Source organism: Muscardinus avellanarius (assembly GCF_963383645.1).
Source record: "Muscardinus avellanarius genome assembly, chromosome: 7".
Lineage (NCBI taxonomy): Eukaryota > Metazoa > Chordata > Mammalia > Rodentia > Gliridae > Muscardinus > Muscardinus avellanarius.
Genome location: NC_137793.1, coordinates 74,211,567 through 74,224,161, shown reverse-complemented (window position 1 = coordinate 74,224,161; position 12,595 = coordinate 74,211,567). Strand labels below are relative to the sequence as shown.

Below are 12,595 nucleotides of genomic sequence, written 5' to 3'. Positions count from 1 at the left end.
AAAAACTACATGCCAGTAAATCTTCCCTCCTCTAGGTTGTGTGACCAGTTGTTTTGGATTATGGCAGTGGGAATGTTGACTATGACATGACAATAGTTTAAGAGGAAAGAGTAGAAATATAGGCTAATGGTATAGAAAATTTATTCAGTGAGATAATAGTAGAAAATTTCCAAGGTCTTGGGAAATATATAAACATATAGGTAAAGAAGATACCAAGAACCCCAACTAGGCAGGACCAGAAACATGAATATTAAGTAAAACAAGCCTGACAAACATATTTGTGGGAAACAGTAAGTCAATCTCATGGAAGAGATTGGAATAGAATCCTGATCACTAGAAACTGGGAAGGGAAGAGGTGAGGAAGGAGAAAAAAATTTAATAAGGAGCATCAAAACACAGAAAGGAAGAATTAATTGTGTTTTGTCTAGCATAGTAGGGTAACTGTTTGTTAAGGTAATATTCCTAACACATAAAAATAATTAATATTTGAAGAAATAGAAATGCTTATTACCCTGATTTGATCATTATAAATTTTATACATGTATCAAATTAGCATAATGCACATAATTATATATAAATACTAAGTATAAAAATTAAATATATATGAAGTCATAGTTCAAACAGAATCTCTCTTCATTTATTCAATATTTTTCAACAAATATTTATAGATGCTATTATATGATGGAAACTTCTGTTTAAGTTGGACCAAGAGAACAAAAATAAGTAAACAAATTAATTTCATAAAGAGTGTAATAAAAACAACACAAGATGATGTGAATGACAGCTACTTGTGTAATTGCATAGTCATCATAGATGTGTCAGAGATATATTAATTAACATTTGATTTAGGACTTGAACAACAAGGAAAGGACATACTAAAAATCCATGGCAGTTTATGAAGATGATATATGTAAAGATGCAGTCAGATCTTATTAATAAGTATATAGAAAGTTATTCTATTACTTTCTCAGAGAAAATAGACTCTCAATGGCATAAAATTAAAATAGTAGAAATTATTTGTTGATTATTTGTTTACTCTTCAAACTTTCCAACGAAACATAAGATGTCCTTTTATTAGCATATGATGGTTATTCTTAAGGTTTTTATATCCATATTTTGTCTAATTTATATTTGTCTTTTATTTTAGAAAGCGATTTCAATCCTTGCTAAAGTTGGATGACAAACATACTCTGTCTTCAGCTTACTATATTTACTTTTAAAAAAAAACTTTCTGTGACTGGACTATGGTTTATGTCCTTTATCAGTAGATTCTCAATTATTTTTAACAGAAAATGTTATTAGTAAAATCAATATAATTACTTAATAGACTTTCCAAAATAAATTTATCTTTTATTTATTTTCATAATTTTTACTTGTACCAGACTATAAGCTTCATCTGAAAACACCTTATGAGATTATTTTGGCTTGAGGTAGGATATATGGACACCAGTTGAGTTGGAACCTGCATTTTTAATGTCCAACATCAATATTTGTAATAAATGTAGTCAAACTGTTTAAAAGTTATAAAAATTCATTATACTTTCAAGTTAAGGGACAAGTAAAAATAAGAAATTTAGAAGCAGATGTATTAAACTTCCATTTGGATTTTTATATAAATGAATTTTGCTATACTGTCATCAAATAAATTTTGGGAGAAAACTGTTCTCATTTATAAATAATTTACTAATATTACTTCACAAAAATTATAAGAAAATACTTGACTTACTTTTCAGTTTACTTGGAAACTTCATCCTCTATTTTTTAACATTTGAAAAATTAAAACTAAAATAAGCCTTTCTTACACACAAGGGATCACCTCAATAGTAGTGTATTTCAAACATTTTCATAATAATCATGCACATGGTCTCTCCTAAAGTGAACATCAATTTGAAATGCAAACACACCAAGAGGACTTATAGCCTTCAAATCCACCGAGAGAGTATCTTCCAGGTTTATTTCTGGCAGCGAGAATAATTCTTTGCCATAAATACAAGAGGAACATACCTGATCACAAAGGAGTCTACCATTTCTTGTGCCAACTTTATCACAGTCACAGGATTTGCACACATCAATGGCCGAAGGGTCTGCCCCAACTTGTCGGAAAAAGTAGTCCTTGCACACTTCACAGTTTCTCCCTGCATCCGAGAAAGGTTATGTGTTACGACTTCCAAACCATTAAAATCAGCTGCATAATACAAAATTAAAGACTGTATTCCTTTGAGGGAATTCTATAATTTTGGGGGATGTCCATTTTAATGCACCTTTCATCTCTAGCTGCCAATTTAGTGATCCAAAGCATATGAAACAATGGACCTGTTACAAACGGTGCTTTCCTTCATTAAACTCCCATCTGTCTTATAGTAACACACTTTGAAAAAGCTAAGCATTGTAGGGGCCCATACACTGTAAAATATTTTATTTCCTAAACTTAAAATGTTATTTCTAGGGCCAAGCTAAGCTCTTCATCTAAATCAAATCTGAGAAATGTCTACCAGATATAGATTATAGGTATAGAGTTATAAGTAGATAGGTAGCATTAGAAATATTTTTGTGGATCTGAATCTTATAAAATTAGGGATTTTCTTAATACAATTGATTATTCTATAGATATATCAAATAATGATTCATATTAAGTATTGATATATCAGGTAGTCCTATAACTAATGACTTACTAACTGGAATTTCTTCTTGCTGTATTAGATAAGGGAAAAAAGACCTGCATACAAAGAGCTTCTAAATGAATGACAGCAGTATATAAGACTGCTGACATAAAATTCAGGGCTACTTATTCTACTTTTAAACATTACTCATTCTGCTCAAATATTGTTGAAATTGTCTCAACCTTAGAAGACTACAAAAATGAACAATTGAAACATTCTCATGAATATTGGCTATGAACTAATTAAACATTAACTTAAAATATTTCTAAAATATTTCCATTTACATATCCTGATGATTCCCAAATCTATATTTCTAATCTAGAACTCTCTCCTTTATCATTTAATAAATATTTATTAACTAATTACCATATTCCAAACACTGCTAAATGATAAAAAATACACTATTGACCAAAATACACAACACTCCTTGTATCTCTCTCAATGAGCTTTCTTCAGCCTAGTGGGTAAAATAAATCAGAATTAAATAATAACAGGAATAAATATACACTTATAAACTATGATAAGCCCAAGATTATATATATATATATATTATATATATGATTCTGATATTTTCTGAGATACTATGAAAAAATTTTTCTGAATAAAGGAGGTTCATAACTATTTCTTCAACTGCCCACTAAAGAAGTTTTTCTTTCTATATTTTTGTAAACACAATGAATGTACCCCAAATAGAACTTGATGTATTTTCTCTTAGTTTTATCCTCCTATGTTTTCTAACTCAGTTGCTAATATCAATGTTTACTCTATTGCTCAAGCTGGAATGTTAGGTATCAGTCGTGACTCTTGTCTTTCTTTTACCTACACTCTCCTCAAATACTATTAATTTACAATTCTACCAACAATGTAGAAGAATTACAATTTCTCCACATCTTCACTAGCTCTTACTGTTCTTTGACTTCTTGGTGTTTGCCATTCTAATTGGGGTTAAATGGAACCTCAGTATAGTTTTAATTTGCATCTCCCTGATTGATAATGATGTTGAACATTTTTTAATTTATGTATTGGCCATTTTATTTTTTGTGAAGTGTCTATTTAGTTCAATGGCCCATTTATTGATTTAGTTATTTGGTTTTTTTATGTGTAAAAGCTTTTACATTCTTTGTATATTCTAGATATTAGTCCTTTATCAGAGGGATAACTGGCATAGATCTTCCCCCACTCTTTAGGCTATTTTCAGACTCTTGATGGTGTCCATTGATGAGTAGAAACTTTTTAATTTAATGCCATCTCATTTATTAATTCTTTTTATTTCCTTAGGTATGGGGGTCTTGATGACAAAGTTTCTACCTGTGTTTATATGTTGGGTTGTTGAACCTATGCCTTCTAGTAGATTCAAAGTCTCTGGTCTAATTTTCAGGTCTTTGATCCATCTTGTGTTGACCCCTATACAAGGTAAGAGGTAAGGATTTAGTTCCATTTTTTCTACAAAGGGATAACCAATTTTCCCAACACCATTTGTTGAAAAGGTTGTCTTTTCTCCAACATATGTGTTTGGTAACTTTGACCAAAATCAATTGGATACCAGTCTGTGGATTTGTTTCTGTATCCTCTATTCTGTTCCATTGGTCTATGCATCTGTTTTTGTGCCAATATCATGATGTTTTTTCTTACTATACCTTTGTAATATAATTTGAAATCAGGAATTGTGATGCCTCCTGCCTGGTTCTTATTGCTGAGAATTACTTTGGTTATTCTGGGTCTTGTTTCTCTCTATAAAATTTATGACAAAATTTTCTAGGTCAGTAAAATAATGACATTAGTATTTTAATAGGGATTGCATCAAATTGGTAGATAACTTTTTGGTAGAATGGCAATTTTGATATTTAGTCCACCTATCCAGAAGCAAGAGAGATGTTTCCATCTTCTAAGATCTACAATTTCTTTCTTTAGTGTTTTATAATTTTTATTATAGCCTTTCAATCTAACCTTGGTTAGGTTTATTCCTAGGTATTTTGCTGTTTTTGAGGTTATTGTGAATATAATTGTTTTCTGGATTACATTTTTAGTGGATTCATGGTTTGCATACACAAAAGCTACTGATTTTTTTAGATTGATTTTGTATGTTGTTATTTTGCTGAATCTGTTAATCAGCTCTAGTAATATCTAGCTTGAGGTCTTTGGGTCTTCTAAATATAGAATTATGTCCTCTGCAAATAGAAATAATTTTGGTTCTTTTTTCCTATTGGAATTCCTTTGATGTTCTTCTCTTGTCTTATTGCTCTGGCAAGAGTCACAAGAACTAGATTGAAAACGAGTGGTGATAGTGAGCATCTTTGTTTTGTTCCTAATTTTAAAGAGAATTCTTGCAGTTTTTCCCATTCAATATGATATTGGCTCTGGCTTTATTGTATATTTCCTTAATAATATTGAAGTAAGATTCTTCTATTCTGAGTTTCTTCAGTGTTTTTAACATGAAGGGGTGTTAAATTTTGTCAAAGATTTTTCAGTATCGATTGAGATGATCATGTAACTTTTGTCCTTAGTTCTATTTATGTGATGAAAAATGTATTGATTTGTATATGTTGAATCAGTCTTTTATTTCTGGAATGAAACCAACATGATTCTGGTGTAATTTTCTTGATGTGGTTTTTGAATGTGCATGGCTACTATTTTGGTTAGAATTTTTGCATTTATGTACATCAAAGATATTGGCCTTTTATCTTTTCTTGAGGGATCTTTATTTGATTTTAGTATTAAGGTGATACTGGCCTCATAGAAGTTTAGGAGGATTCTATCTCTGTTAATTTCACAAAATAAATTTTGAAGTATTAGGTTTAGTTCTTCTATAAAGATGTTGTAGAATTTGGCTGAGAAGCCCTCTATTCCTGGGCTTTTCTTTGATGGAAGGCTTTTTATTGCTGTTTCTATCTCTCTGCTTGCTATTGATCAGTTTAGGTTTTCTATATCTTCTTGGTTAAAGTTAAGTAGTTTGTAGTTGTCTAAAAACATATCAGCTTTTTCATGTCTTCCATTTTATTCAAATGTAAATTTTGAAATTAGTTTCTGATGATCCTATGGATTCCCCCACTCTCTGTGGTGATGTCTCTTTATTTCTGATTTTAATAATTTGGGTTGATTCTCTCTTTTGGTTAGGTTGGCTAAAGGTTTGTCAATATGGTTAATCTTTTTAAAGAATCATATTTTTGTTTTGTTGATATTTTGTATTATCTTTTCCATTAATTTTGACTCCATTTTAATTATATCCTGTTGTCTACTTGCTTTGGGATTATACTGTTCCTGTTTTTCCAGTTCCTTGAGATATGTCTTTAGGCTATTTATTTGGTGACTTTCTCTTTTTCTTTGTAGGCACTCAGTGCTACAAATATTTCTGTTACAACCACCTTCAATGTTTCTCATAGATTTGTGCATGTCCTGTTGTTATTTTTATTTAATTCTACAAATTATTTATTTCTGTTCTCTTGGCATTTTCTTTGTATGTGAGCTTTGTGTCTATTTGTTAACCCTTTATAATAAGGTATCTGCTATGGGTATGTAACTGTCCTTCAAAATTTGCCTCATGTAATTGAACTTTCAGTTTGTTCCCCAGAGCCTATTTAAGAATATATAGTATTTATTTAGTGCAGGGAAACAGAAATCTCTGGCTGCAGGATGTGTTGCTCTCCAAGTCCAAACTCCATAGGGCCAGAGATTATGATGTTCTATTTAGAGTGTGCTCTTTGCTGGTTGAGATTTAATGACCCACAGATATCAACACTGTTCTGTTAGTTGTGAACCATAAAAGAACAGAGAACTGATCCCTGGCTTCTCTAGCCAGAGAAGCTATGTTCTGAGCTTGTGGCCTGTCTTGCTGAGCTTTTATTGTGCAGAGACACCACCACTGGTCTTGTTATAACCACATGGAGCACTGTCCTCCCCGGCATGCCTCCATGCCAGACAATTCTTGTTGGTGGAGAGAGTGCTAAGTTCCCAACCTGTATCTGTGATCACATGAACCAATGCTTGTTCCTGGAGTCCCTATTTTTAGGGCCCAAACTGGTAGGAGTGAACCATTCTGAGCCTGTGGTTTGGGTGGCAGTTTTATTTAGCCCCAGGAACACCACCGCTGCTCTAGTGGCTATGATCACTTGAGACCTTCTTGGCCTCTGGCCTTGGTACTTATAGCATCCAAACTCAGCTAGGTGTGAATTTACAGCTTTCCAAGCCTGAAACTTGATTGGCTCAGTTGTTCCGCCCCACAGATACCATGGCTTGCTGTCCTGTGGTGATTGGGGGAGACACTGCAAGGGCAGGGCAAACTGTAGACTTCAGGTCCCTCCTGCCCAAATGTCCCTAGGCGCTGTCTGCTAATTGACATTTATTCTGTGTCTTAGAGTAACCCTCACTCTCACCTCCACAGGGGTGATTTGCAAACCCACAGACCCCACAGGTCTGTCTGTTGCTGCACAAGTCCCTGTGGCCATGCACAGCAACTCCCACTGGTCTGGTCGAGCACCCCTCAGGTCTCTGTGGGAAGAGGTGAGTTCACATGAAGAAACAAAATTTCACCACGTGCTTGAACTGCTCAGAAATCTGGTCTTAACATATTCGAGCATGAAGAGAAGAGTAAAGTTGCTTTTTTTTCCCTTTTTTCCAGTACTAGGGATGGAAGAACCCAGGAACACTGTACCTTCAAGCTACACCCCCAGCCATAGTTTTTAGTCCTTTGATTATTTGAAACAGGGTCTTGCTGAGGTATAAAGAGCCTCACTAAGCAGCTGAGGCTGTCTTCGAACCCATCTAAGCATTCCGAATGGTGGGGTTCCAGGTGTGCGTCAGCATGTCTGGCTTGCTTTTGAAGATGGTCTGTAGTCACTAGATTGTCAAATTTCTGTTACTTCTTTGCTGGAGTTGGTCTCTGATCATCACAGGTCCAAGCAGCCCCAGCCCAAGCACGGACTCTCCAAAATGGTGCTGCTGCTACTGCCCACTCACCAAGCAAGAAGCACTGTGCTCTTTTAGTTCTCTGTTTCCTCTGCTGCCTTCAGTTCCACCATGTCTGACTGTAATTCTTCTGTTGAGTTCTGACTGCTTTTCTTCCTTTGCCATGAAGCAGTTTCCCCATTGATTGAGTTCTGAGTCTCATAGAGCTTGAAATACATACTCTCCCTCTATTCTGCCATCTTTTAATCCTCCCCAATGAAGTGTGTGTGTGTGTGTGTGTGTGTGTGTGTGTGTGTGTGTGTTTTCCTGGGAATTGAACCCAGGGGCATTCTACCTCTGAAATACACCCCCAGCCCTACTTTAGTTTTATTTTGAAACAAGGTCTCACTAGTTCGATGACAGTCTCACTACTTGCTGAGGCTGTCCTGGAGTCTGTGATCTTCTTGCCGCAGCCTCCCAAGTCTAAGTGCTAAGATTACAGACATGTACCACCATGCCCAGCCCAATAGATCATTTGAAAAAACAAAATTGCCAGACATGATGGTGCATGCCTGTAATCCCAGTTCTTGGGAGATTGAGACAGGAGGATTGTAAGTTCATGGTCAACCTCAGCAATTTACCAAGGTTGTCAGTAACTTAGTGAGACCCTGTTTCCAAATTAAAAAAAAATAAAATAGGGCTTAGGCATAGAGGTCAGTGGTAGAATGCCTCTGGGCTCAGACCCCAGTACCATAAAAATAAATATATAATAAAAATACAAAATTAAATTATTTTCCTTTGGTATATAAGTGTATCTCATTGGCCTTAGGATGAAAGCCAAACTTTTTATTATGGTTTATGAAGCCCTCTGTGGTCTGGCCCCTGTTTCCTATCTAACTTCTTTCCTTAGCTCCAGCCATTTCTTCTTCTATTAATTCTCCAAAGGTGTCGTGTTTCTTGATCCTCCAGTTCATTGCACAGATTTTCTTTACTGAAAACATTAATGCCCCATCTGGACATCTCAATTTATATTTTTCCTACTCTAGCAGTTATCAAACAACTTTAAAATTATGCCTTGAATAGTGTGCCCCTCTCACCAAGGCAACCAACTGAGAGGATGGGAGGGGGGAAGAAGGAAACTCTTTAAAGCACATGATGCACTTAAACATGTCAAAGTCACTCACTAAGCCAAGCATGGGAAGGAGGGAGGGGGAGGATCATCGGAAGGAGGGAGGGGGAGGGAATGGGATGGGGATTGGTAAAAGCTAATTGGATGATGTGTACATGTATGTCTCTACCATCTTTTATCCCATCAAGATATATGACTATGATGCATCAATAAAAAAGTAAAAAACCCCAATAATTCAAAGATAGAAAAATCAATTATCTTATTCTTCATATTCTTAGAATATAGCCAAGTTCTTATGATACTTTAGGTCCTCAATAATTATCTAATAAATTCATCCATGCTTCATAGTAGCACTTCTAAATCCATCAGACTCGGGCTATTATAGTTAGCAAATTCAGACATTGCCCATTTCTACTTTTAACATACTGCCCTATAAAAACAGTAATTTTGAACCAGGCATGGTGATGTACACTTGCAATCCAGTACTTGGGAGGCTGAGACAGGAGGATTACATTTCTCAGACAGCCTTAGCCATTTAGTGAGACCTGCAAGTTAGTGAGATCCAATTTAAAAAATAAAGAATAAAAAAATAATCCTGGGGGTATAACTCTGAGGTAGAATTCCCTTGGCCTCCATTCCCAGTACCACAAAAAGAAAAAAGAAAATAAAGAAAATAGTAATTTTGAATGACTAGCCAAAATGTTCTGTGGCTTTAAAACAGGACTTTTATCATCTTTTACATTTAATTAGTGTTTTACAAAAAGGGTATTCCCAGTTTACCAGATTCTATGCCAAATTAGAATGAATATGCAAATCTCATTAGACATAAAAGAAATAAAAATGAAAAAGGATATATGTTGTAAAGAGATAGATAGATATAGATATCAACCTAAGAATTCCTGAGTTATTCAAAATATACTTGTAATTTGGCCAAAAAGTAGAAAACCTTTAAAATGTTATTTCATGAGCTGGGGATGTAGCTCAGTAAGTAGTAAATTACTTATCTAGCATGAGCAAGGCCCTGGGGTCAATAAAGCAAAGAAACATTTTTGCAAAATGAAAAAAAGAAAAGAATAGAAAAAAAAAAGAAAAAAGACATTTGAAGCTGGGCATGGTGGTGCACGCTTGCAATCTTAGTACTTAGGAGGCTGACACAGGAGAATCACAGTTCATAGCTAGTCTCAGCTACTTAGTGAGGTCTTCAACTCAGTGAGATCCTCTTTAAAAATAAAGAATAAGCTGGACGTGGTGGTGCACGCTTGTAATCCTCACGCTTGGGAGGCAGAGACAGGAGGATCTTGCAGGTTCAATGCCAGCCACTCTAGCTTAAGAGACCCTATTTCCAAATAAAACAAAAAATATGAAAATAGGTCTGGGAGTGTAGCCCGGAGATAGAAGGGTTTCCAGGAACCCCAGTACCACAAAAATAAAATAAAATGAAATAGAATAGAATAAAAAATAGGGCTGGAGGTGTAGCTCAGAGGTGGAATGTCCCTGGGTTCATCCCCAGTACCATCACCAAAAAAAAAGACATTTGAGGACTAGAATGTGACTTAGAATTAGGAAAATTTAATGAATTAGCTTTGGTTTTCAAATTTAACAGTATGAAAGTATATTCATAATAAGACAACAATAAAGACTATGCACTGGAGACATACACAGGCCTTAGAGGCCAAGTCAGCAATTTGCGATTTGCTAGTTACCTGCAGTGTTATGCTGGCAATCATCACAAACTCCTCCTCCCCCTCTTTTGTGCTCAGAAGGAAAAGGGTCTATGGAGGCATTGTAGTGGCAGCTTCTAGAATGGTTGTTGCATTGACAGGGCTTACAGTTGAAAGCATGAACTTGGTCGCCTCTGCGGAAGGGCTTGTCATGATAGAGAGGCAAGCAGCGATCACACTGGAATGATAAACTTGTATTAGAACAATAAACACAAATCTTTGACTTTATTTTTACTGATAAGCTACTTTCATTGATTGTAAAACTAATATCCATGAGTTAAAAATATTGTTCACTTTATATGGAAAGTGTTTTAAAAAATCAAAAAAACATACATGAGTTATGGTATATCTACGACTTTTAAAATGTTGTTAAAACATGGAAAACTCCCTACTCTCAGATACAACCATAAAGGAAAACCCCAAATAACAAGTTATATTAATTTAGTACTCTATAACTTAAACCATTATCAACTTGGAGAAATAAGTTGTTTGATTTCTTTGTTAAAATCTCACCAAGGGTACTTTGAACAGCATTTGCCTTCATTCCATTCCATGCATTAGTATCCTAAATGAATACGTTTTCTCTAGACCATGGTGAATTATCATCCTCAGTTCTAAGTTTGGATCAGCTTCCACCACTTCGACTTTCGTGCTTTTGGTATTAGGGAATGTTCCTGAGAGTGCCTCTGTAGGTTCTCTGGTATAGATTCCCCTTCACTTTTGTATGAACTTACCCAACCACTTTCCTCACTGGGGTAAGTTCACCCTCAGTAAGTCGCTCTGGCTGCATATCTAGAGCCTCAAAGGGCAGCAGGGGTTAGCGTTTCCTTACAACCCCACTTATGATCAGTTTTAATTTCACTTCCATATTTTCTATCCTGACAGTACTTTCATTTTGTCAACCAATTCCTTTTCTCTGAACCTCCATGTTTGTAAAGTGACACAGAGGTTCATCACCAACAAAGAGGCAACATGACCAAGAGTTTCTGTCTGTGAGTGAACTGAGTGTGAATGTACTGTGACCAAACACTGGCAGGCATTGAAGGAATAGACATGACTGGTCACTGATCATGATGGGTATGTGTTATTTACAGGATTATTTGTGTATTCAAAATGCCAACAGTTTAAGTTTAATTATGAAAAAAAAGTCAAAGTAGAAAATAAAAATCACTGACTGAACTACCAAGAAGTCAAAATACTAACATATGTGTATATGGTATATTTTTTCCTTATCAAAATTGAGAGAGTGTGTGTGACATACTATTATAGTATCAAGTATCATGTAAATTATTGCATTAATGTTCATATTTTTATCAATAACATTCATTTTAGATTTATTAAACACTTAAGTTTTTCTCCATTTTTCTAAGTGAAGTGAAGTTGGGTCTGAGTATTTCCTTTAGGAAATTTGAGAAATGAAATCACATTATGATTTAGCATAAACATTTTTTAAAATACTGCTACATATAGGCAAAGTCTTTTGACAAATATTAAACTCAATTGTATTTCCAGAAGCAATATCTGAGAATAAGCTTTTTCTTGTGTTCTCCTATATTAAAACTGCGATTATTATCTCTTAGCTATTTTGATTATATAAAAATTATTAATCACTATTTAATATGTATGTTTTAGATACTAGCAAAGCCAAATATTTTCACCTATTTTTTGCTTACATATAGTCATATAGAAGAAAAGCATTTAATTTTCTTTCATATATTCAACTTACTTATTGGTCTTAAAGTTTTTATTAGATATTAAAATTTTTCTTTTATCTTTTAAAAAAGGAAGCTTTGGTTCATAGTTTTCAATGTTGATGTTTATAACTTCTGTGTTTTGGACAGAATTTTCTGCATTGATATGGTATAGTGATTACAGAGGAATATTTGTCTTTTTCTGACTTTAATTTTTCAAATGATATTAACTGTTCATTTCAGGTGAACGTTTATTACTTTATAGAATATATATTATAAAACAACAATCATGTTTATTTTTAAAAATAAGAAACACTTTGTAAATTTTATTGAATGTTCTCACATAATAGGCTAATTAATATGTTATATTCTGTACTTTCATTCCTAGGATAAACTCAACATATTAAATGGTAAATAATACCAAGTAAAATATTATTTAGGAACATTACATTTATATTCATATAAATGAGACTGCTTCAGTCCTTATAAAGATTTATTAAAATAAATCATCTA

The 12,595-nt window shown here is 34.1% G+C and overlaps 1 protein-coding gene across 2 annotated transcripts in view; it reads right to left on the bottom strand.

Annotated features, from left to right (window-relative positions):
• The window catches only part of USH2A (usherin), a gene marked incomplete at both ends in the record, with an annotated part of 871,783 nt that overhangs the window by 696,599 nt on the left and 162,589 nt on the right, over positions 1–12,595 (bottom strand). For both annotated transcript variants that reach the window (XM_080698222.1, XM_080698223.1), the window contains 2 exons: positions 2,005–2,135; positions 10,374–10,569. In XM_080698222.1, the coding sequence (XP_080554348.1) occupies positions 2,005–2,135; positions 10,374–10,569 (327 nt within the window). The remainder of the gene's footprint in view (positions 1–2,004; positions 2,136–10,373; positions 10,570–12,595) is intronic.